The sequence below is a fragment of the Sturnus vulgaris genome, chromosome 4 (assembly GCF_052056855.1).
Source record: "Sturnus vulgaris isolate bStuVul1 chromosome 4, bStuVul1.hap1, whole genome shotgun sequence".
NCBI lineage: Eukaryota > Metazoa > Chordata > Aves > Passeriformes > Sturnidae > Sturnus > Sturnus vulgaris.
In genome coordinates, this window is record NC_142246.1 from 74031143 (window position 1) to 74056878 (window position 25736).

The window sequence follows — 25736 nt, forward strand, 5'->3', positions numbered from 1 at the left end:
GTGATCCATCAAAGGTTGAAATCGGTGGCCTTGGAGGTCTTTTCCAGCCCAAGTGTTTCTGGGATTCTGTGTTCTTCCACACAGTTAGCTCCCACCCGGCACTCTGCGTTCAAGAGTAACCTCCAAATCCCTGTTTTACAACGATTTTCTTACAATTTCACTAAAAATTACAAACATTAAGATGCCTATGTCGATTGGACCATATTTCTTTAATGAAACCCTTTGAAAATGTCATCATGCCTGGATTTAGCCCTCAGGCCCCCTAGCCCAGATTTTCATTCCCAAAGTGTATTGGGATATTAATACCATTGCCTCCATTAGGGCAGACCAAGTCCTGCAGTAACCAAAGTTAAATGTACGTTAAATATAAGTATAAATGTAAGTTAAATACATTAAATATTTAAATTGTGGCTTCCTCATTGGAGAAATGGGCTTTTTCCATTTTGGAAATAAAAATTATTTCCTGTTGGAAATAAAAATTATTTTAGCCACCGAAACACACGATTGTAAAGATCAGTGATGGCTCTATGCACTGGTGCACTGTGGATGTTTTGTAATTGGTGTTTCAAACCAACAATGCCTGCTTTTTTACAGAAATGAAAAGAGATTGTTGTTATTTGACTAACTTAGGTGTTGTTTCTTTTATCTGGCCAACACTGGAGAGCACCGGTCAGGTCTGAAATCACACATTACTTTTTAAATAAATCCTCAACTGGCGCTCATCATGGAGTCTGCACAGTTCCCCTCAAGTCCTCATGTAGCTGAAATCCCACCAAAACATCCTCTGGATACATGCCTCTGGATGTTCTTAATAAAAGGACTGCCTTGGTTGTAAGAGCCCCACTGTTAAATTACACTATTTCCAAGTCAGCTGGAAAAAACTGACACAGAATCTTAACTTTACAATTCAGAAGATTAACCTCTGATCTTCAGGTACAAGGTCTAAACTGAACAATACCTTTATAAATAGCTCTGCAGGTGATGGTTTGAGGTGATCCAGGAGGAATAAACTGAATACTTTTAGCCATCTACTTCCTACTTCCCGGTGTGACTGCACAGAAATCTCAAACCACACCAGCACGAGATGTGCAATGGCAGATCAATGACAATAATACTTTTGTCCTCTTATACTTTTTTTTCATTAAAATCAATGCAAATGCATTGGTTTTTACTGGTTTCTACTGGGGTGCAAGCACAGATTAAACATTTGTTATTTGTTACAATTATATGTAACATATATGTTATTTAGCATTTATATTTAGTACTATTTGTTGTCATCACAAGAGGCAGAAAAGAGAGCTGTAAGTGAATATAGGCAATCTCAGTCCTACAGCCTGAGATGTGTGGTGTGGTGTGACAAGGATGTAACTTTTCCAATGGATAAGCCATTAATGGATTATGGAAAAGTGACCTGGTCTTCATGGCTTGATCCGAGAGGTGACTGTCTTTAAACAAAACACATCTGAGATTGCTCTGGCTGCACAAGCAGCCAGACAGGTCGTCCAAATTGACCCACTTGGGTCCGGGAAGGGCGGCTGCAGGGCTGGATTTTACCCTTGGGGCTGGTAGCTGCCCTCCCTCTGTCCCTTCCCAGGATGAGGAGGGCGGGGAATGGCCTGGAATGAACGTTCAGCGGCAGAGCTCAGACCGCGTTACTCTCAGCGACATTGTATCATTGTATCACATCCCTGCCTTTGACACTGGGCGCGTTCGCACCTCATTCCAAGTATCCGTTCCGGTTTTTAGACTTGGAAAGGGGCCGGTTCCTTGCCAATGAAGGCAGCCCTAGTATTTTATGTCCCAGTGCGGTGCTCCAAGGCCAGGATCAGATGGAGCAGTTAGCAGCAGTGTTGGCACAGGCAGAGCGGCCTGCCGCAGACTGTTTGTTCCGTTTCTTTTATGGCGGTGACCTCTGTTCTCATCAAACAGTGGTGCCTCCTCATTTCGCACTGCAGAGCGGCTCCTTTTCTTCCCTTTCACAGCACCCAGTTTACTTGATCCCCGCTCTCCCTGCCACCCTAGCTTCAGCCTTTTGTGCTGGAGCCCTTCCAAAGAAGGGCAGTGGAGCTGAGGAAGAGCCTAGAGTCATCATGAGGAACAGCTGAGGGAGCTGGGGGGGGTCAGCCTGGACAAAAGGAGGCTCAGGGAACGTTGTCGTTCTCTAGAACTCCCTCTAGACAGGAGCGTGCAGCCAGGCTCTGCTCCCAAGTAATGAGCAATAGATCAAGAAACAAGCCTCAAGTTGTGCCAGGGGAGGCTCAGGTTGGAAATGAGGAAGAATTTCTTTGCAGAAAGGGTTGTCAAGCATTGGGACTGCTCAGGGAAGTAGTGGAGTTACCATCCCTGGAGGTGTTCAAGGGACAGCTGGACGGGGCACTCGGTGCTCTGGTCTGCTTGACAAGCTGGGGATTGGGCACAGGTTGGTCCTGAGGGTCTTTTGGAACCGAAATGACTCTGAGATTCTGTGAGTGCAACATCAAAGCACTTGAGTTCTTTAGAGAAACTCGGCTTTAGAACCATGGGGCTTGTAAGGTTTTCTTTTGTCATGGGCAAAAGCTGCTAACACGTCTGCTCCTAATCTTGGGATGGTTTGAATGCCTTGGGAAGGGGTGACACTTCTCCAGCACTTTATATTTTAGAAACTCAAACGAAACCATTCTGGTAAATACTATGATAATCATGAAGACATATCGAAGGAGTAAATAATCAAATTTTTCTTTAGTAGTTTTTCTTTTGTGTCCCAGTTTCCACAAGGGTGTATGACCCATAGCTATGTTTCCTGTTCATAGGTCTCTTAGGGAATGGATTGCCTATCACTGAAAAGTCAGCATAGGCTCTAATTAGGGAAGTAATAGCTATAAAACACATTTCCTTCCCTTGGTGAGTCTGTGAAGTCGGTTAACTTTGGACACTTGGGTTTATTGGTAGCATAAAGCTGCAGGAAATCGTGGAATCGTAGAATCGCAAACTGGTGTGGGTTGGAAGGGATGTTAAAGATGACCCAGTTCCAGCTTTCACTTTTCACTAGCCCAGATTGGTCCAAGCCCTCTCCAGCCTGGCCTTGGATCTTCCAGGCATGGGGCAGCCAGGGCTTCTGTGGATAAGCTGTGCCAGGGCCTCACCACCCTCCTAAATCTTGAGAAAGATTATAATCCTTTGTTATCTCTTTCACCTGTGACTTCTGCTTCTGTATTTATTCAATTTCCTCCACGTTACTGATCGTTCCACTGATCACTCCATAGGAGTAGTGGGAAAGCTTGGGGTCTGGACTCAGTGAATACTTTCAGGAACTCCCTCGTGTGTGCCAGATTCCTGAAAAAGTTCTACAGGACAAACAATGTGTTGACACCTCTGCTGTGGTATAATTATCCTCGTGGATCCGCTTTCAGTTTCATTTATAGCTGCTGGAAGCAGTGTCATTGTCAAGGTCAGGAAGCAGGGAGCATGGATTTCGTTAATACAGAGACTGAAAAAAGTTCATACCTTCTTGAATTTTTAACCTGATGTCAGGATTGCTACAGCTTCCACAAGGCTAAAAAGCTGATCATCCAAATAAACTTGAAAATTAATCCAAACCCCAAATCCTGCCAGTCTCACCAGTGAGTGCTTTGGTTGTCGTTGGTATGTACAGTTTTGCCATTGTTGCAGCTTCTCTAAGTGCTGGAATGTTTTTATTCCTATCTTTCAGGGAACTGTGAACCCCAAATTGTATTGTCTGAACACACACAGCAAAGGGACTGGCTCACTGGACCATCTTGGCTCACAGCATGGAAGATCCATCTGAAATGGGAGGCAAGATAAACTAAAGTTAGACCACCACAGCTTATTTTAAACAGAAATAATAAAACTGAAGTTGTTCAGCAAGTATGCAATGACTGCTGTCCAAGGCAGATGAAGAAAGAAGGAAAACAACACTAATGTTGGTACATTTAGAGAAATGCAGTTTCCTGTGAAACACATTTTTAGCCTTGTCTAAACCACTCAACTTTCATCCCAGTAAATTGCACATGGAAAAGAATGATTTAAAACATATTTTATGTAGCCATAGCATTTGCTTTAAATTCCGTTTTTTAACTATCTCTGTTTCTTCATTACAGTGAGTAATATAGCAATAAATAATAAAAATAAAGCCAATCCAGACAGATGGAGAATTTAAGAGGAGCAGCAGGAGTCCGGGAGAAGTGCATAGAGTTACAGCAGAAGGTAAATCTACATTACTGTTAGCACTCAAACCCTTCCAGTCTGAAAGCCCCTTTGGGATCAACTTCTGCCTGTTTGGGGCACTAAGTATGGTGATTTTGCCCTTGGCTGTCCTTATCCATGATCAGTGCCATTGGAAATCCACATTTATATCCCTGCATTTGTGTTCCACCTCAGATACTGATGTGGCATGTTCTATTAGTTGCTCTTAAAGCATCATGCCAGCTTTGACCACTTCCTCACAGGGAGAACTGTGAAAGGAAAAACAAGCCCAGAAAGCAAAACCTTTTAACAATTGATTCAATAAAGAAATCTTCAATTGCTCTGTTAAAATACAAAACATTTGTCCTGTCATGTATTTAGTACTTTGGGAGTCCTAATTAAGAAATGGCTTAAGCACTTGAAATCCTAAAATGCATTGGTACTCTGTGAGCCTTATATTTTAACATGCATAAACGATTCTGAAGGTGTGTTTCAGGCTCCTAATTTGCCTGATATGCTTTCAAAATTATTATCCTTTGTGAGTATCAAACTGAAAAACACCATGGCAAAGAGAGGCAAAGAGCACCTGGACAAAATTCTGGATTCTTCCCCATTCTCTTCAAGTGTGGTCAAAGGTAAAATAAAAGACAAGACAAATCATAAGATAATGTGATTTTTTTTTTTGTGTATTTCATGTATAATGGATCTGTAATCCAAAAATGTAAATGAGACCATGAGACCTCTTGAGCCAAAGCTGCATCACCTATAATTGAATATCAAAGTTTATATGTCAAATTAATGGTGGGGTTTTTTTGGTTTGTTTTGGATTTTTTTGTTTGTTTGGTTTTTGGGTTTTTTTAAAATTTAATTTTAATATTTTTATTGCTGACATTTAAGGTAGCATCAGCTGTGGGCTGCACAGGAGTCAGCTAGAAGGTTAAACATTTCTTACACTTTGTGTTCTGCCTGGGTTCAGCCAAACCATAATGATAATTTCTATAGTAACCACTTTTTAAGTAAACAATTGATTAGTTCTGAAATTAGTCCTTGAAACGGCTTCTCCTGGAGCAGCTTGGAAGATCTCACTGCATGCAGCTTCTGCTGGCATGCAGAACAACACGGCTCAGGCTGTTTTTTCTATCCTCATATAGAGTGTGCCTTGAAAATATTTATCCTCCCAGGGTAGTTTTATCTCTGGATAAGGAAGGGAGTGGGAATCTCCATGTAAAACTCGCTAAGACCTTGGAATCAGGCAGTGAAGGCAATGTAAGAAATGCCTTTGATATCTCAGAAAGGCACTTTTAGTGGAAGAAGAACATTTTTACAAACTAGAACTAGAAAAACTGTCTGCACGTTTTTGCTGGTCTAAAATTCCCTAATCCCCACGGTGCCGTGGAGCCTTGGTTTCCAAAGAGAACGTGCCCTCACTTGCTCACTGCGGGCTGTTTCTCTTATTGTGGGCTCCTGCTGTTTCAGGGGCCCATGGGACAGCGTTTATTAAAAACAGAGTTCCATGTTTCTGTTATTGCAGTTGGACTCAGCAGGTGGAGCCAAAAGCCGGCAACACACCTGCAGCTAAAACGAGTCTGCTTTTAACTCTTTGCAATGCTTGGAAAATTCACTTCTACTAAAGCATTTGATTCTTAAATATGTATGTCCTCAAATTGTTTCTTTGTTCTACAGTAAGTATGAAGTGATTTTTTTGTGTGTAATTTATTTCCAGCAGGCTAAACAAGCATTCCTGTCTGTGCGTGGCATTTACAATGCCATTGACTTGATTGTTAGCCAGTTACAAATTTAGGAGGTGGTTTGAATAGCTTAGTGTTCCTCAATCAGTGACCTTTTCAATAAAGAGAAAAAGTGCCGGTGGGGTGAATTTTCTTTTTGCACTTGTCATGCTCTTATTTTCTTCTTTATGACTCTGAGTTCATTTATATTCTTTAAATGAGAAAGTATCTCAAATGTCAAACTTATACCTGCCTGGTGAGTGAGCCTATGAGTGTCTTGAAAGGTAAATCTGGATCTTTTATTCTCATTCATGAATTTTGCTGCACAGCCTCAGCTCAGTTTTCTCAAGTGTGTAATTTTCAATTATAGACAATATATTAATTTCCAATACTTAGCACTATATTCCAGAACTGGACTGCTTTATCAGCATTACCGCTTATCTCAAGGAACTTCTCACATTCTATATTTCTGATGCATCTCTTGAATTTAAAAAGACTCACGTAAGGACAAACATTCTTCAAGAAAAGTGGCTCCATAGGCCTTATACAAGTAGGAGCACCCAATAAATTATACATCATTTACTCATCAACAGACCAAGTTTTCTCTCCGTTATTAATCCAACCCCAGTGAGGGCTGATTTCTTTTTTAGATACATCACTGTGGCAGTTCTCTACGATTGTCACTTTCCTTGCCCACAGGAACATGAAATTTTTCTCAGTTTTGAGATCCACGGCTTCTTTGTGCAAATTGTTTTGTTACCAGTAGGTGGCAGATTTCTCCTACCTGAGAGCTTGGAAAAAGCTTCACCGGGCTAGTTCTTATGGAATGCTGACACCTGTTAATTCAGGACACACCGGAGCTTTCTTGGTCAGTTCTCTTTTAGGAAAAGATTAGGCTTGAACATCAGTTTTAGAGTAACCTCGGTATTACCTGAGCCAGACCTGCTTTTTCCAGGTACATTTCCTACTCTTCCACTAAGTAATCTAAAAACATTTCTGTGATTTGGTGTGAAATGACTTCCCCAAAATATTGTAGGGAGGGTGGAAAATCTACATGGAAAAATCCAAGATACAATCTCCCTTTTATCGAGGTCACTTTCCAGTGAAGTCAGGCAAGTTTTGGCACTGACTTTGACATGAATTAGGCCAATACTGAATGCATTTCAAAATCCTGCACAGGGGACCTGGTGACCTTTGTGAGGTTAAAGAGCTCCTTAAGCAATACCAGTGCCCAAGGGTCAGGAGTCTCTGCTTTGTTCCCGCTTTAAATCAGCCCTTTCTCAGCCTAAAGTACAGTTACATACTAAAAGCAGGAAAGGAAAATTTAATTTTCTTTCCAGAAGTGGAAGCAGACAGGTTGCCTAGCTGATAACAAAGAATCAAATAAAATCATCTTGCTTTTCTATGAAAACTAACTAACTAACACACTTAAGTTCCTTGGCAAGCCTAGTCTCAATGTCAACTTCTGCACACAATCATTTTTACTTCCAATATTACAATGTTGTTCTGAATTGAATTTTATGACTGGCTTGAGTGTGAAGTTTCCTTCTTGTGGGTAGACAGGTAGAGTAATCTAATGCCATGTCAGTGGAGTTCCTGGTTTTTGCTAGTGGGATAGTGGGAATGACATGGAACACTATAGCCACGAGTCTCTGATGGCACACATCCCAAGGCCCGGGGGAACTGGCTCATGTGGTCTCCAAGCCACTCTCCATCATCTTGGAACAGTCACAGCTGTCAAGTGAAGTCCCCAGTGACTGGGAAAAGGGAAACTTTTTAAAAGAGGAGTAGAAAGCAAGACCCATGGATCTACAGACCAGTGAGCCTTCCCTCTGTGCCAGGGAAGACCTTGGAGCAGATCTTCATCGAAGCAATGTTGAGGCACGTGGCACGCAGAGGAGTCATCCAGGACAGCACTCACAGCTTCACTGAGGGCAAACTGTGCCTGACCAAACTGGTCCCCTGATGATCATCAAATCCAACCAATAACCTAGCACTGGCAAGTGCACCAATGAACTATGTAAATTAACTGAATCCAAAATGTTTCACTGAAAACATCAGAGTTTTACTGATTAACTTTGATAAAATCCACAGTTCTATTTTCATATTGGCTCTGATAAACCTGCAGGGAGGGCAGGCTCTGTACTTGAGAGATTTCTGTCAAGAAATGTAAGAACATTTATATTCTGGGATGTCAAAGGATCCACCCCAAATCTCTACCTGCGGACAGCAAAGAAGCTGCAGCACCCAACAGTGCAGCAGGGCATTGCAAACCATGAGACTTGTGTTCACATCAGACCCTCAGCATTTTCAGGCTTCCTGGGCTCACCAGAAACAGTCACCTCCTCAGTCTTGACTTAGCTCCAGGCTGTCCTCTCTGCCAGCAGGAAGTGGGAGAAATTGGGTTCACCACATAATTCGCCCAGCTTCCAATCTCCCAGTCCAGGGAGTCAGGAATCTGCCTACATCTGCACTGACTTGAGGGGAAGCCTTCAGCCTCTTTGCACTGGGAATAGCTCCAGTGCCTAGACACCCACTCTGTGTTTCCAGCACTCAGAGTCAAGGAGGACAGTCAGAATCCCAAGTTCACACTAACCTGAAGGTGCCAGGTAAGGGCACTACTACATTAACTGTTATAATTGAATTTTCTGAGTTATTTTTGAGCCCTGTGGACAGGCTGTGGATATGCCTGACTGGCAATATTGAAGAGCTGTTGATATGGGCAGAAAGCAAATGTCAAGGACTGTCAGCATGGGGCTGGAGGGCACCACAGAGGAATGCCCTTGCGAGTGTAGCCTCTGCCCAATTGATCCAAAAGACAACAACAAAAGCTTCCTGTGCAAAGAGTTTGTTAATATTTCTTTGCATGACTTAAGAAGAGTGCCCAGTTAATGTTCAGATTTAAAAAAAAAAACCAAACCAAACATTACAGTTATTTAGGTTTTGCACAGCCACAGATGTGCCTGATATATGCCTTTAGTTCCTCTGATACACGGACCAATCTTCTGATAACTTATTTAAGAGAACTACAAGAACCAGACAGATCTTTGCTAAGCTCAACTGCAGTTTTTGGTCTCTGGTGACATTTTTCTGATTCTGGTAATCAGGTACTGAGGAACCTTTCTTCTAAAATCAGGTCTTCCTGAAGGCCCTCAAATTCAGAGGGATTGAATTTCAAACCTCGATTATTCACTCCTTCCAAAATCAGAGTTTATAAGCACTGTCTAAAGAAAACTGTCATTTAAAATGACTATATTTTTGTTTTTTCTAAGTTGTGAGGGCTTTAACTTAAGAAACTGTTTGCTCAGGAATAGAAGAAAGGCTGAGAAAAGAATTTATCTCCTTAATGCTTTAGGTTGCCTTAAATAGATGAATTAGGATCTTCCCAAGAAAGAAACCAACAAAAAAAAAAAAAACCCAAGGCCCCAAAAGAAGAAACAGCACAGGAGAACAATTATAGCAGTAACACAGATTCTGTTTCTATGGAGATGGACATGAAAGAGAAAATATTTATCAGCCTGGCAGTTTTTAGGCCAGAATGGGAAAACCTCAAGTTGACAATGCAACTAAAAGAAAAACAAGGCAAGTAAGAGTGTCAGCACTGCCAGGTGATGCAGTGACATTGTGGGGGGCCGCTGCAGAATGGCAGAAATTTTCCACAAGTCCTACAGCCCCTCTAGACATATAGGATTTGTTTCAACTCTTAAAGTGTTTCAAGTTGAGAACAAACCCAGTGGCTCTCAGAATCATTTGTTCATTTTACACATATTTTGTCTTTGATGCTAGCAAATATACCTACTTAGACTTAAAATAAAATGTTTGTAGCTATATTTTTTATGAAAATTGGAGGTTACAGATCAATGGTCTAAAGGAATTCGGAACAAAAAGATGCTCCAAACATTTCCTGCTGTTCCTCAAAAAATTTCAGTATTTCTTTTATTGCTAAAGCTGAAGTAGATCAAGCTTAGGGAGGAAATATTAACTATCTCTTGTCAAACAAAAGTTTTCAGCTTTGGCTCTTGACTATACCACATTAAATGGCTCTTCTCTCCTGCCAAAGGCCATCAGGTAGCATAGCAGAGCAGCACAGAAATTGCAGATTGAGTGCCAAAACGTTTCTAGGGCACAAGCGAATGCATTGGATTCCAAAGGCCTCCAGGACTTTTGTAAGAGGGAGAAGAAAGATCTCCACTGACAGTCCTATCATAAGCCAAACATCAGTCACACCACCACAAAGATTTCTGTTCCAGAGACAATTATCAAAGGCATTATAGGAAACAGTGAAGAAAAAAAATCTTCCTGAGAAGGAAATTTTATATTGCCTGAATAGAGCAACGCTACACCTCGGGTATTTCTTTCCTGCATCTATTTTGCATTTAGATAGAAAATTTAGATACATCCATACCAAGATATAACACTGATTTTTTTTTTTTTTTGAGAGAGAGACCTTAGAAATGGATAATAAATTAAGGCAATACTCAGCTATTTTGTGGATTACCTACATGAACTGGCAGAGAAAAAAGCCATAGGGACATGGAAAATAGAGACAAGTTCTGAGAAGACTCAGAATTGGTATGCTCAAAAAGCACTGAAGGCTGTATATTTGGATCTATTCAAGCAACTGAATGCTTAATAGGGAAAGCAAAGCTGTTCTTGTACCTGCTGCCAAAGAATGATGTGGGCAAATGGTAATTGATAAGGAAAACAGCTGCAGCACTACATTGTGGACTTGTGAGACAAAGGGGTAGGGATGGTATAATGCCCTAGGGATCAAATGTACAGGATCAGCAAGAATAGTCATCCTTGTCAATTCAAAAATCCTCATTGGAATGATCAAGAGCTCACTAACACTGCAGTGAGTGGCTGATGGCAGAAAATGAAGAGCTGAGGATCAGAACTCAGTGATGAGGAGACAGAGCAGACATGGAATGCTGTTAGCTCCACCTGAGCTGGTCTCTGCCTGTTCTGCTGCAGTGACCAAACCCCTTCTGTCTTCATGTTTGCCTGTTTTCTATCAATGAGTCCATCTCTGTTCAAACAAAAGCCAGATATCTGAGATGTCTGGCTCATTCTGCACAGGAGCCAAACATCAGTGATAAGAATGACAAACATCAGGCACCAGGGCAGGAAAAAAAGTAATACCTGATACCTGTCCATGTGTCCAGAGCTACAGACATTTCTTTAGAAATATACTGATCATTATGGTTATTAAAAATAGCTGCTCACTGTGGCTACTGGCACAGGAATGTCTGTCTCTAGGTTTGGTGTGTGTCTCATGGTCCAGAGTCCCACAAAGAGAATTACAGGTCTTCAAAACAGCAAGAAACAGCAGTAAATAAAATTGAGGACCACAAAACTAAAGGGTTTCTTCATGTCTTTTGGATTTTGAAAGATGATTTTGCAAAGTACTTACTTCCCAAAGGGCTGTGCTAGTTGTTGTGATGATACATGACATTTGTTTCTCAGGAGCCTCCTGCCATATTAGTGCATCTCGGTCCACTTGGTTTCTACTCTGCCACTTTGCACAGGCTGGTGTGATGAAATATTTTAAGATTGTGCATCCTTTTTATTTCCAGGTCAATTACTATTGAAATGATTGTCCTTTGCATCCTTGCACTTGGAGTAAAACTAGTTATCATCTGCAAATTTAGACATAAATGAGTGTAAAAATGGATCATCCTAAAATGCCATTGATAAATTGCTTTTTCTAATACCAGGACACCTTTGTTGGTGTGAACTCAAAGCAGTATGAAAGCAGTGAGTAGGAGAAAACTCAGTATAATATTTAATATTGTTAAACAAACACGAGCATTGAAGTTCAGCTCTCAGCAGTTATATGAACCATTGGCATGAAGTACAGGACAGACAACAGAAGATATCTAGAAATAAACATGGACCCTGTATTCCAAACTTACATATTAACTCCAGGGGACCAGGAGTGTTCTTGCTAACACTGCACAATACTCAAGGGAAAATTCCAGAGAGCTTTCAAGATGCAACACTGCACTCATTGTGCTGAATTTCAGCTTTGCCCTGCTAGCTCTGAGCTGTAATTTTCTGGACACTTCTTTGGTACAGCCTGAGAGCATCTCAAGAGCTGTTCTAAGACATCATTCACCAATACCACAGTTTTTTACCACCTTGCAGTTATCCACAAAATACCTAAACGTGTGTTTCTGTCCCACTGAATGCTCTCTTAAGATTTGAAAGGAGATGGGTCTGCTCTGAAAGAGGGATATGGTCAGTAAAATAATTACAGACTGAATTAACAAGCTCTTTTCTCAGATTTCGTTAGGCTAAAGCAGCACAGGTCTGAAAGGCACAGATTGTTCATCAATTCCCATCGTTCTCCAGAAATGTGGGATTTTGCTACAAACACCTGAAAACAATCCCAGTGTCTAACATTATGACATTTCTAACATTGCTTTTTTGCCAAACTACGTTTCCTGCACCATCCTTCATGTAAGAGTTATCCCAATAACCTTTTAATTCCCAAAATAGAGCTTTGTTCATTTAAATCACTAACAGAATGCTGTCTTTTACCTACAAAAATATTAGGAGCAGACTCAGGAAAATGCAGAAATCTTTTTGCAACAGCAGCAGCCTGTAGAAATTTCATTGGATGAAACTATTCTGTGAACTCATCTCAGTTTTATGTGGTTATTCCTGGAGAAAAGAACAGCCTTTCTGAAATGCAGGATGCATTGTCTTGGCATTTTTCTGAATGAAAACTGCCTGCAAATATTTTGAGCTTAGACAGGTCATTTGCTTTATTTCAAAAATAAAAGCTTTATTTTTGTCTTTAAAAGCTCACCCTCAGAAACAAAAGGAAGTATTATGCATGTACTTACTTAGACAAATTTCCAAAAAACTGATCATTGAATTCTTCTAACTATTCCCATTAGGAATAATATAGAGTTATGGGCAAAGTGCCCACCTGAGGAAGAAAAACAGAATAGAAAAGGGAACGTGTAAGACCGAGGAAGTTTGGAGATGACACGCTTGGCTCTGCCACATGGGTGCTCACAAAGCAGGGGTGCAAGGCAGCACACAACCTCCAGGTGTGTGGGTTGACAGCCACATACTGGGGACATAAATTCATTAAAATAAACTGTAGTATCTCCCCCTGGGAAGCTACACCACTTTGCACTCAACAAGGATCAACCTTGTACTTGTTTGGGAATTTCTGAAGCATCTCATTGGGTGTCCTAGAAAAGTAATTTTGATTTTATTCCATGTCCTGGGCCTCAGTGCAAAGTGCACATTTCTTCCTGTGTCTGATCTCCAAAGTTACTGGCTATCAATGGGAAATTTATCAGAGAGGAGAGCAATGTTTAATTAAGAGATGACTCTTGGGAGGATGTCAGTACAAATGATAAATTGCAAAAATTCTGAAATGGCAGCTCTTGCAAATGTTTACCCATCTGTTTGGCTGTTTTCTGGATGCTGGTGAACAGCAGTGCCCACAGAAAACCACAGCAGGCCCTAACAAATTCAGGTGCTCTCATCAGCCACAGAGGTCTAGATTAGCCATCTCATCCTAACAAAGTGATTTAAAATTAAAATTCTCTAATTTCAAGTGGACTGAGCCCTCTCTGGGTGAGTTGTTGCTATACAATACCAACATGCTTTGCTTTTGAACAAATACTAGCAAAAAAAAAAGGCTATAGGATTAGCCCTGATAACTGTTTTGTCTGATGCCTTGAACTCCTTGTTTGTCATTTGATAAGGAAATTTACGCAAAACTTTATCTTTTTTTGGGTGCTGGGAGGTTCAACCTCTTCAGGACGAAAAGGCCCATAGTAACAGCACAAAATAAATAACTAATATCAAATTAATTTTTTGCAAGCGCAGCTGAAGTTTTGTAATCTTCTTCAGGCCAAATGGAAATCCACAAATGCCAGATCAAGGGTTAATATTTTACAAGCACAGATAGTAAAAGGTATATAAGCAAATGCTCTTCCTTCACTCTTCCTAGCATTTTTGAGCAATTTTGCTCACATCATAATCTGTAACCATGAAGTGGTTAACATTAATTTCATTTATTTTTCTCCTGAGTTGTGCCAGATCCAGGAATCTGCAAAGAACTGCACGAGATGCAGGTAAGAAAGGACTAATTCATTCTCTTGGAAGTCTCTGTTCTATCAATTTAATGTCTTTAACATAGTTTCACAAACAATTTGTGGGAGCCTGATCCATATTGAACAGAAAAACAGGATTGACTTGAAAAGAAACTAAATTAAGGCACAGTGGGAAGATGGGTAGGACACTCAGGACAACCTACCTGGGCCAGTAAGTGTGGTGCCATCCCTCTGCAACATCTGTGTGGTGTATGAACAGATGTCAGCGACTCAGGATCCGTGCCTTTGCAGCGTGGAAAAAGCAGCTGCACTGTGCTTCTGCAAGTTCTGCCTTTTGACAAGTTAAGAACTCAGTGTGCAGAAGAAGAATGTTTGCTCTAATCAAACTGCAGCTGCATTGCTTTATCTGCAGCAGACACGTTTGCTAACCCTAAACAGCAAGTCCCAACAGTCTTTTTGAACATCTGAATCAAGTAGCTGCTTACAGAGGTAATAAGAATCATAACAATCGCTTGGGTTCCCTCAGAAAGACAAGCAAGCCTAAGAGTTAGGTACCTGTAGACAAATGAACAAGAAAGAGTTCAAGGTCTTATGCTCTAAAGAATAAAAGTCGGGTGAATTGTGCACATCTGGCCTGTGGTGCCCAGGGGGTATTTTTCAGGGTGCAGCACAGGCAGTGTGACAGTGACAGCGAGCATCACTGCTCCCTGTGTTTTCTTTGCCAGACCACAAGAGCCCCATTGCCCACCGCTTCAACGACCTGAAGGAAGAGACATTCAAGGCAGTGTAAGTGAACGTTCACCTTCCATCTTCTCATTGGTTTTTGTGTCTCTCTTCATATGGTACCAAAAAAGGAAAGGAAGACATTGTGTGAGCTGTATGAGCTCACAAGGAGTGTGCATGTCTCACTGAAACACTGACTTAGCCCCTTACTCTTACTGCAAAACCTAGAAATATTTTAAGACCTGCAAACGTCACGATGACTTTCTCGCTCTCTGGGAAAAGAACTCATTGCAAATCTTGTGAAAAAAGCCTCTGCTCCTTCTCTGAAAATAAAATCGGCATGAGGAATACAGGTTTGATATCCTTAGAATGAATAGAAATCATGCTACATTGAGACATTGCCAGAAAAAAAACGCAAACCACCAACCTCAGAAAACAAACCTGTGACACGTTTTCTGAGACAATTCAGTGATTTTTATTTCAAACTGGTTTTGGGAAAGACAGAGGGCCCTGACAGACATCTAAGTACTGAGAGAAGGCAGCCTGAAAACCCTAATTTGTAACAGTGGCCAAACCCAGCTTAGGTCATGGCATTTATAAGTTTGCTGGTAAAAGTTGCAGAAAACTCCAATCACAGTCTTTTCTGGCTTGTTCCTAATTTATTATTCAGGACTTCTTTTTTTAGAAAGGTAAAAAGGTTATTGGTAAGGTTAAAAACATGTTCAGGAAGAGGTGGATGCCACAAGACAGATGTGGGATCTGGCACTATGCTCTGCACAGTATTCTGGTTAACCTTTGTGCATAACTGTGAACAAACACATTTAATGCAGAGGCCCCTTTGAAGATACTGACTGATGTTTCTCATTCTCATATTCCTAACTGTGCTTTGTGTTTCAGTGCCATGATCACATTTGCCCAGTACCTGCAGAGGTGTTCCTATGATGGACTGTCTAAGCTGGTGAAGGATGTTGTTGATTTGGCACACAAGTGTGTGGCCAACGAGGATGCTCCTGAGTGCTCAAAATCACTGGTAGGCAGTGAATCCTTCAATACTGTATTTCTCCTCACTCTGTGCAGCTGCCAGGATCACCCTCCTGGAGGACTTACACCTGAACCTTCCTGTTGTCACAGGTCAATGCTCAGATTTTAGTGCTTGAACAAAACTTGGTTTTGTCAGGTTCTAAAACTGCCTTTAAGAAGTGCCTAAATGATCCAAATACCACGCTTTGGCACATTCAGCTTAGCATTTCGTACAAAACTCCAGCTGTGAAGTACAGGCCTAATTCTAGGTATTAAAGTGACCCAAGTGGGTGGATATTCACATTGGGGTGACTTGAAAAGGTGTGTGTGCTAATTTAAGGCACTTAGTTTAGGAGGGTTTAAAAAAATTCCTCTAAAATCAGGTAACAAAAGAAGTTGGTGGGTATTTAGGATCCCTGGATGTCTAACGATTTCAGCTAGACATCAATTCTCCCTAAAGGTTTCCATCAAAGCTGCTTCAATTAATCTGAAAATTCAGTTTAGTCAGATTATAAGTAAAAGGAGAACACTGTCTTGCACAGAGTATTTTAAATTATAATTAACTTTTTTTTCAGTAAAGCATTGGAAAGTTTTGATATCAGACTATAGAAAATAAAACTTTATAAAATTATGTGAAAAAGAGTAGATTATTTTGATTCATGGTCTAAATCTTATTCAGGAAAAATGTATTGACTATTCAGCCTGGCTTTTCTTCTGCAGATAACCAGACAATACACTGCACTGTCTATACATAAACAGTAATTCTGACCCTTTCCAGCCCTCTGTTTTCCTGGATGAAATCTGCCAAGTGGACAAGCTCCGTGACTCCTACGGTGACATGGCTGACTGCTGTGGCAAAGCTGACCCCGAGAGAAACCAGTGCTTCCTGTCCTACAAAGTTCACCAGCCAGACTTCATTGCACCATACGAGAGACCAGCTGCTGATGTCATCTGCAACGAGTACAAGGACCACCGAGTGCAGCTCCTGGGAAAGTAAGGAACACAGCCACTTCTGCTTTCTTGTCCTCAGCACATTTTCTCCTTTCAGGTCAGAGCATGGGGTTAAGGACCACATTTTATAAATCTGATGGCTGACAACATCAGGAGTTCACCCTTCACTCCCACTTACTGAGTCCTGCCTTGGGAAGAGGGAGATTCAGCAGAGCATTTCCCATCAGCAGGCACAATGTCTCAAAAGTAGATTTCTAAACTAGAAAAAAGTTAGAAAAGCTGCAAGAGGTTTAAGGCCATTTGCTGTTGTCACTGATCATGGAACTTATTTCCTTTTCCTTATAGTTTCGTCTATACTGTTGCAAGAAGAAACCCCTTCCTGCATGCCCCAGCGATCCTGGGTCTGGCTGCTGAGTATGAAAATGCACTTAAAAGCTGTTGTCCAGAGAGTGATGTTGGTGCTTGCTTGGATGCAAAGGTACAGCAAATTTCTCTCTGTGCATAAACACTAAGCAACTGAGTGAGAGACAGGCAGAATTGTCCTGTTCATGCAAATATTTGCACGAAGAACTTGGAGAGACAGGCCAAGATTAATCATATCCAATGGCTGTAATCAGTTCAATGTGACAATGTGTGTCCTGTTACCACAGGCAGCTGTCATCAAGGAGAGAGCCAAGCACATTGGTGTGAAGCAGAAGCACGAGTGTCGAGTCCTCGAAAAGTATGGCGAGAGGACTTTCCAAGCAAAGTAAGTCCCAACCCCTTTTTTTGATACAACATAAGCTTGTCAACCTGTGAGACTGAGGAAAAGCTCACCTTTGTGAGAGTTGCAGAGCAATTAAACTATCTCTGGAACCAGTCCATAAAATGGAGAATTACCTGTTGGACTGTCCCTCAGAACCAGAGATTACAGAATGTTTAATCCACACTTTTGCCAAAGCTGTACCCCGTTCCGGTGCCTACAGCTTCCAGTGATGGACACATCACTAACCAGCGAAGTAAGGTGCTAGCCTGAACCTTAAGCCAACCAAAAAGTCGACTGGGCAGAATCACAGTTGTTAAAACATTTGTTTGTAAGAGAAAGCTTTTACAATTAATAGGTGGACACCTGTCTGGGCATAGACAGGTGCTTTCATTCTGTGGCCAGTCTGATACACTACCATTGACCAGGATTATCTTATAGACACAGTCAGCTTTCATATAAAGCTATGATCAGGACTGTATCTATCTGTGCCAAGTAATTTGGAGTACCTGCCAGTCACTCAAGAGTGATGGGGAATACCAGGGGGTGATTCTTACAGTTCAGACAGAGCAGAACAACCACACACTTGTTCCTTTCTGGCTTTACTAGTGCAGACGTTGATACCCTTTTATTTTCAGCCACCAGAAATTAGATGAGAAGAATGAGTATTTTTTCCTGAAACAATCCTCATGTACCCTATCATGTGTTAGTGCCTTGCAAGGTTTGTACTCCCTACAGTGCTTGAAAACAAGTGTCTTGTTCTCCTTTTCTACCCAGTAAACTTGCTCGTATGAGCCAGAAATACCCCAAGGCTCCATTTCCAGAACTTGTTAAGATGGTCCACGATGTGAAGGACGTCTACAAAGAGTGCTGTGAAGGGGACATGGTAGAATGCGTGGATGACTGGGTGAGCTCTCTATTTTAAAACAATGTTTGCATTGCACACAACTCAATCAGAAATAGAGGAAAAGAAAGCAGAAGCAAACAGGCTGCCATTTTTCCCCTGTCCTGTCGAGAGTACTGCCATTAAACCAGGTTTGCTGTAGTGCCAACGAATGCTAGAGAACAGATCAACAAACTTCTGCCATAGTGAGAGGATTTCAATATTGCCTGGCTGACTGAAACCTGGCACACCTGTTGAACCAGCTGGTTCCGGTGGTCTGGGCTTATGTCATGTTTTGTCCTCTATCAGAGCTGGGCATCTTGTCAGGACTGACAAGATCCATCAGGCATCCTTGTGACAGAGCACTCCATGGTGTGCTCATGTCTCAGTTGTTTTTCTTTGAGTGAAGACAGCATTTTTTAGCAAAGTGCTAAGTAAATAGGTGACCTGAGTGAAAAAGGAAGAGTCTGAAGCAGAGAGAGCAGATGAATTAATCTCAGTTATTATTTCATAGTTTGTCTGATACTATGTATATTAATTTTACAGTCAGAGCTCGTGGCCTCTTTGTGCTCTAAACAAGATGTTTTCTCAAGTAAAATCAAGCCCTGCTGTGAGCTGCCAGTTCTGGAACGGACCCGGTGCATCATCGAGGCAGATTTTGATGACAAGCCTGACAACCTTCCTTCACTGGTTGAAAAATACATTCAGGATAAGGAAGTGTGTAAAAGCTATGAGCCAAACCACGACGCATTCCTGTCAGAGTAAGTAGTGCCAGCAGCATTCCAGCCAAGCTCATTGTCCACCTGAGGAAATGTCCTTGTTATTACTGCACTGTGCTTGATGAAAGCAGCACATTATTCAGGAGCTCTGTCTGCTCCTGTGCCTTTCAGGTTTGTTTATGAATATTCACGAAGACACCCCGAGTTCTCCACACAGCTGATTCTGAGGATTACCAAGGGATATGAAACACTCCTGGATAAGTGCTGCAAGACAGACAACCCTGCTGAGTGCTACGGAAACGCTGTAGGTGCAAACCTTGTTTGCAGATGCCTAGGATGCTTGGCTGGTCCCTGTCATGCAAGAATCATGTTGAGAAGCTCTTATAGAAGAGCAGACAGGAAGCTTTTGGAGAGACTAATTCCAGGGGAAGTTAATGTCCTGGTAGGAGATGAAGCAGTCCATGGCCCATGGCAAGGATACAGGGTTATCTTAGATCACACAGTAATTCCATTTGTCACAATATTTCAAACTAGTCTCACTCAACTAACTGTCTGATCCCTCCGTATCTCCAAAGTGATTCTGCTTGTCCTGAGGCTGACAATTAACAGCTCAGTTATTCTCTGAACTCCATGGCCTACACTGAGTATGGCTGCTCATGGATTGGGAGGGGAATATGCATGACCAGCACACAGAGACACCTCGACTTAGGTCTGATCTGCAACTCAGTCACACAAGACACAGCATAAGGTTATTTCCTGAAAGCTTTGGCCAAGAGATGTTCCTCTCATGGTTGATAATAATTTGAAATATTTACTCGATTTAAACAAATGAACATAAACCTCCACTGTTTAGAAAATAAGTCCAACAGGTAATTAATTTAAATTAATGACATTTGCAAGGAATTTCTGTTATAACTTAAGACCCACTAGGGAATCAAATCCTGCTTACATCATCCTGGCTACACAGAAGTGATCAACCTTGGAAAATGAGTATTTTGTAGTTAAGGTTTAGAAGAGGTCAGAAGTTACATTTGTACGACTGCTAGCAGCAAGTCCTGCTCTAATATTACCAATAAATTTGTACTTGTTTGCAGCAAGAGGAACTGAACAAGCATGTCAAGGAAAGTGAGGACGTTGTGAAAACGAACTGCGAGCTGTTCAGCACCCATGGCGAGGCAGAGTTCCTTAAAGGGTGAGCAATTCCTGCTAACTCTTCTGGAGTGCAATGAATCACACCGGCTGCTTCGGGCAGGTTGATTTGGTCCTCGCTTCTATTTGCCCTTCAGTGAGCTAGATGTGCTCATATTTGAGGAATGCTCTACTAACAGTCATTTTCATCTTTGCCAGACTCCTGGTCCGCTACACTAAGAAAATGCCTCAGGTCTCAACTGACACCTTGCTGGAAATTGGCAAGAAAATGACAGCAGTTGGCAGCAAGTGCTGCAACCTTCCTGAGCAGAAACGCATGTCTTGTTCTGAGCACTATGTGAGTACATGGATTTCTTCTGTACTTCTGGACCCTTCTTCTCTTGGAGATTTTTCCCGTATGCCAAAATACTGAATTCTGGTGAGATGGCAAACACAGTGATTTTTCATAAACACCAGGCTACACATTCCCCTAGCAGAATTCCAAGTCTGTTCATTTTATAATGGATGTGAGAGCCTAAATAACTATCTGATGGTAGCTTGCCAGAATTTTAGCTCAACTTTGCTTTCCCTCAGAAAGCAAAAGTAAGTTTATAGAATCACAGAACCACAGAATGGCCTGGATTGGAAGAAACCTCAAAGATCATCCAGTTCCAACACCCTGCCATGAGCACACGATCCAGTGGGCCAGGCTGCCCAGAGCTCCATGATTGAGACTGTGCCAGGCTGCACTTGGGAAAGCTAAACAGTGTCCTAAAACCTTTAAACCTACCAACTATAGCCCAATGCCCAGACTGTCTGCAGATGAAGAAATGCCTTACTCCAGGAATACCTATATATTTTGGATTTTAAACACATGCCATTTCCCAGCACATGTTACATTCAATAGCTTCCATTTCCAGCTATGCTACTGTGATACAAACATCACCTAGTTGCTGTGTTTTTTGGAAGAGGTAACTCACCTTTGTCCTTTGCTTTTCAGCTGAGCATTGTCATTGAAGACATGTGCAAGAGGCAGGAGAGCACCCCTATCAACGACCAGGTTTCACAGTGCTGCAATGAGCTCTACTCCTACAGGAGACCTTGTTTCACTGCCATGGGCGTAGACACCAAATATGTGCCTCCACCCTTTGACCCCATGATGTTCAATTTTGATGAAAAAGTGTGCACTGCTCCTCCAGCTGAGCGGGAAGCAGGGCAGCTCAAGTAAGCTCCAAGAAACACCTTGTAGGGAAGCTTCTGAAGTGCAGCACTTGGGGAGGGCAGAGGGAAGCTACAACCCTGTTTTGTCAGCTGGCTGGGGCTTCCCTAGAGACATGAGAAAAACAGATGGAACTGTGTTTGCTCTGACTTGGTCAGTGTATAACATGCAAGCTTGAAAGAGGCAAAATAGAATTTTTTCTTCGCTTAACATCACTTTCTTAACTGACCAGTTTCATGTAGGCCCACTGCCAACAACAACAGGCACAGGCTCATCTAAGCATGACAAAAACCCCTCATAAATGAGCAGTGCCCGGGGGAAATGGTGTCTTGTAAAGTGGGGAATGCAGCTACAGCAGGCAAGATGAACTGTGTCTTGTGGCTTGGTTTCCAGATTGCTCATCAACCTCATCAAGCGCAAGCCCCAGATGACAGAAGAACAAATTAAGACAATTGCTGGGGGTTTCACTGCCATGTTGGACAAGTGCTGCAAGCAGACAGAGGTTGAGTCATGCCTTGGAGAAGAGGTACTTTCTATCACCTTTTTTAAAACAAAACAAAAACCCACATACACACAAAAAACAAACAAACACCACAAAAAAAACCCCTACAAAAACACCCAAACCACGTGTACAGGAACCTGGAAACTGTGCACTAGAGATTTGTTCTGCAAACTGCTGTGGTCACTTGTCCACGTGCCCTTACAATAAAAATGGCCAGAGCTTCATATGTATCTTGGCAGCACAAATTATAGTCACTTAAAGAACAATCTCACATGGAAAGCTTTCCTGGAGGTAATTTAGTCAAACCACCTGCTCAAAGCACATCTAAATCCTAGATTAGATTAAGTTCTCTCATCAGAAGAGCCAAGTATCTACAAGCCACAGTTGAAAAATATCCATGTGTAGAATACAACTTGATCTCTAGCATACATACACTTCCTTTTGTGCTACAGATCCTTACAAAACTCTGGGATTACCAGTAAAGGGTGCATCCGGATCAATTCTCAGAACTGCCTAGCAAATACAGATCTATTGGGAGTTCATGTCACAGGAAAAGCTTCTCTGGAGCCATAGTGCATTGCCAGAAAGAAAAAATGACACTTTGCAGTAGCAACCTCATTATAATGTAGAACTATCACTAATATCTTAAACTGCTTATTAATTGAATTCTTTTTTATTTATATCCAAAATGTTACATACTTAAATATATCGGGAATACCTAGGAACGAATTCTTTTGTCTCGAATAAGTTCCAAAAGTTTATTTTCTACTTTGGCAAATTTGGAAGACGCACAACATCCAGGGGTACACGGGTTCTAGGGTCAGGAAGTACCATCACAATTATCCTTTGAACCATAAGTCAGGCACAAGTTTAAGTTTCTAACAACTCCTTCTCAGGCACAACCTGCTTTTCTCCTTGTTTTCTCTCTCACAACTGCTTGTGTTCCTTTTCCTAGGGTGCTGCCTTAATAGTCCAGAGCAGAGCCACACTGGGAATTGGTGTTTAACCCCAGGCAGGTAACAGCAGTAATGCACAAACACCTTTGTCTGTCAGTCTGTCTGCTCCTTCATGCCCACCCTTCCTCCCACTGAACTTCTTTATTCCCAAAAAGCACCCAGCTTCCTTTAAACCTCCACCCGTGCTTTCCCTAGTTGTTTTACCATCTGCCAATGCACAGGGCTCAAAAAACTGAAGTACCACCAGTACGCTGCCATTTTACAAAATATTCCCTTTTGTCTCTCCCATCTAGGTTGCCAGTGGGAAAAACATGAAGAACAAACTTTCTGAGTAACTTCTCCCACCCCTTACCCTTTTTCTTTTGGTACTGAATGACTCTTCAGCGTTTTGTCACACTACGTGCTTTTCAAGTCCTTTACTTAAACAGGAGAAAAATAAAGGCTTTATAAAACTGCATCTGTCCTCGTCTGCTGGTGATTATACCACAAGGCAAAGCTTGGCAGTGCTGCCTACACCAAATGGCTTTTCTAAGTAGAATATAAGGGCAGAGTCTTTATTTCAGGTTTTATTCTGTTTATTGCTCTTGGAAAGTTTTTATGAAAGAAAATGAAAGTTGTAAGACATTTAGCTAGACTTTAATACCCTGATTCAATTGCATGCTGATTTTAGGCTCTACTTCAGCCATTATAATTATTACATTAAAATATAAATATTACATAAAAATTACATTAAGAGAAGTTTCAAAGGTACTGTTCGATCTAAAGAAGATCATTAGCAAGGAGCTCTTCTAAAAAGAAACAACCTATTATTTCTACATCAGCCACAAATCAAGCATCTCTTCATTTACAAAGGGTTGCAAACAGCCCTCCTTTAAGACACTTTTCATGTCTTGTTTTTTAAAAGTGTTTTAAATTTTCTCCTGAAGAGCTCACCATACAAACAATGCCCCTCACTGCAGGAAACTCCCCCGAGAGACATTTCCTGGACCTATGCCAACAAACCCGTGTGATTTGCTAGGACATAATTCATTTCACCGGCCCGGGGAGGCGCGGGCCGTGTTCTCCCGCAGTCCCGGACCCCGCCACGGCTCCCGGCAAAGCTCCCAATCCCTCCTCCGCTCACCTGTCCCGCGTCGCCGCTGCCGCTCCCTACGCATAAAGCGCGGAATTGAAAAAAGGGGGCGCGCTCTAGCGCTGCTGCTTTTGTGTCCCCACGCCCACACCGCCCGCCCCGGCCCCGCCTCGGCCCCGCCTCCCTGCTAGTCCCGGCCCGGCCCCGATACCGACCCAGCCACAACCCGGCCCCTGCCGGAGCGCCCGGGGCTCTATACGCGAATCCGAGCCCGGTGCTGCGCCGGGAGAGATGCGGGCCGCGCTCCCGGCGCCCTGAACGAGACCAGCTCGTGGTCCGAAGCTGAGCCGAATCGAGCCCTGCTCAGCCGAACAGAGGAGAACCTTACGAGCCGGCCGAACCGAACCGAGCTGGGCCGAACCCAGCCGCTGCTCTCGTGCCCATTAATTAGCGCGAGTGCAGTCACTGCCGAATGAGCTCCTACCCCACCCCGCGCTCCCGCCCGTGCCCGTGCGATGGCCGGGCCGCCCGCGAGACTCAGCGGCAGGAAAACACCGAGCTCTGCGGGTATAACGTGAGGCGGCCCCGCTTTCCCCCGCGCCGCCCTCAGGGAGCAGAGCTAGGCTCCGGGAAACGGAGTGACCGGCACCGAGTTCGGCCGAACCGAGCCGAGCTCCGCCGAAGCCATGGAGCGGCACCGAGTTCGGCCGAACCCAGCCGAGCTCCGCCGAAGCCATGGAGCGGCACCGAGTTCGGCCGAACCCAGCCGAGCTCCGCCGAAGCCATGGAGCGGCACCGAGTTCGGCCGAACCCAGCCGAGCTCCGCCGAAGCCATGGAGCGGCACCGAGTTCGGCCGAACCCAGCCGAGCTCCGCCGAAGCCATGGAGCGGCACCGAGTTCGGCCGAACCCAGCCGAGCTCCGCCGAAGCCATGGAGCGGCACCGAGTTCGGCCGAACCCAGCCGAGCTCCGCCGAAGCCATGGAGCGGCACCGAGTTCGGCCGAACCCAGCCGAGTTCGGTCGAACAGAGGAGAACCTTACGAGCTCAGCCGAACGCAGCCTCCTGCTCTCGTGACCATTAATGAGCGCCTGTAATGAGCTTTTAGATCAAAGCATTTTCCCTGTTTATCTCCCTGCCGCTGTTTCCCTCTTGCCTTTCCTGTGCTGTCTCAGCCCGCTGAACTTCATACCCCAAAACTGCTTTGGCTCCTCTTTACCCTCCAGTAAATCCAATTTTCCCTGCTTCTCTCATTTCTACCTTTACTCTATTCTTTAACTTACCTTTAACAAACCATCCCCGACTTATAAACTTTGTTTTCGGTTAGGTTCGGCTCGGTTCGGCTGAACTAGGTACCCGCCCCTACACCGCGTTTTGTCGAACCCCACCCGCTGCTGCGGGCCCCCAGCGGCGCTTTCTGAGTTAAAGCGGTGCTGAGGCCGGTCCGGCGCTCGCTGCCGGTTCAAAGGCCGGGCCCAGGCCCCGCTGCCCAGCGAGGTACCGGTCCCACGGCGGCGGCGCTGCAGCCCCGGCTCCTTCTCGCTCGCTGCCCGTGACGAGACCCAACCCGTGGGCAGAATGAAACGGCCCCTCCCGTCCCCAGCCCTGTGTCCCTGCCGGGCCCTGCCCCTTCCCTGAATAGCACGGGTGTCACGCCAGGGGCACCGAGGTTCGGTCTCTGATCGCTCTCGGTGAGAGGCGGTCCCACCTCTTCCCCGTTCCCCAGCGACCGCTGCTGTCAGAAAGGCCCGGCTTGGAGAGGGGCTAGCCGAGTCGCATTTCACAGCTCGAGACCAGGTTCTGTCCGGAACCGCCCTCCCTGCCCCTGCAGC

The 25736-nt window shown here is 43.4% G+C and overlaps 1 protein-coding gene and 1 long non-coding RNA gene across 3 annotated transcripts; one reads left to right on the forward strand and one right to left on the reverse strand.

Moving 5' to 3' along the window:
* Positions 1 to 1161: 1161 nt before the first annotated feature.
* On the reverse strand, positions 1162 to 24065 carry LOC106858329 (uncharacterized). The gene is made up of 2 exons (XR_015803499.1): positions 23957 to 24065; positions 1162 to 3780 (listed from the first exon to the last, which is right to left on the reverse strand). It is a non-coding gene; the product is annotated as an uncharacterized LOC106858329 (long non-coding RNA).
* ALB (albumin) lies at positions 13861 to 23290 on the forward strand. 2 transcript variants are annotated; one of them, XM_014884919.2, is made up of 15 exons: positions 13861 to 14011; positions 14716 to 14776; positions 15611 to 15743; positions 16512 to 16726; positions 17030 to 17162; positions 17335 to 17432; positions 18204 to 18333; positions 18856 to 19070; positions 19200 to 19332; positions 20123 to 20220; positions 20376 to 20514; positions 21157 to 21380; positions 21769 to 21901; positions 22833 to 22893; positions 23127 to 23290. In XM_014884919.2, exons 1-14 carry the CDS (start codon positions 13927 to 13929, stop codon positions 22881 to 22883), a joined length of 1848 nt encoding a protein of 615 aa, XP_014740405.2. In that variant the 5' UTR covers positions 13861 to 13926; the 3' UTR covers positions 22884 to 22893; positions 23127 to 23290. The 2 variants fall into 2 exon arrangements, with proteins under 2 accessions (XP_014740405.2, XP_014740406.2); XM_014884920.2 differs by having other exon boundaries at positions 22833 to 22889.
* Positions 24066 to 25736: the final 1671 nt, after the last annotated feature.

Bases quoted from the DNA above. Each gene is read 5' to 3' on its own strand.
- ALB (XM_014884919.2), top strand. From the start codon at position 13,927: ATGAAGTGGTTAACATTAATTTCATTTATTTTTCTCCTGAGTTGTGCC. The intron at 18,334-18,855 runs GTGAGCTCTCTA...TTAATTTTACAG, and splicing joins TAGAATGCGTGGATGACTGG to TCAGAGCTCGTGGCCTCTTT. The intron at 21,902-22,832 runs GTACTTTCTATC...TCCTTTTCCTAG, and splicing joins AGTCATGCCTTGGAGAAGAG to GGTGCTGCCTTAATAGTCCA.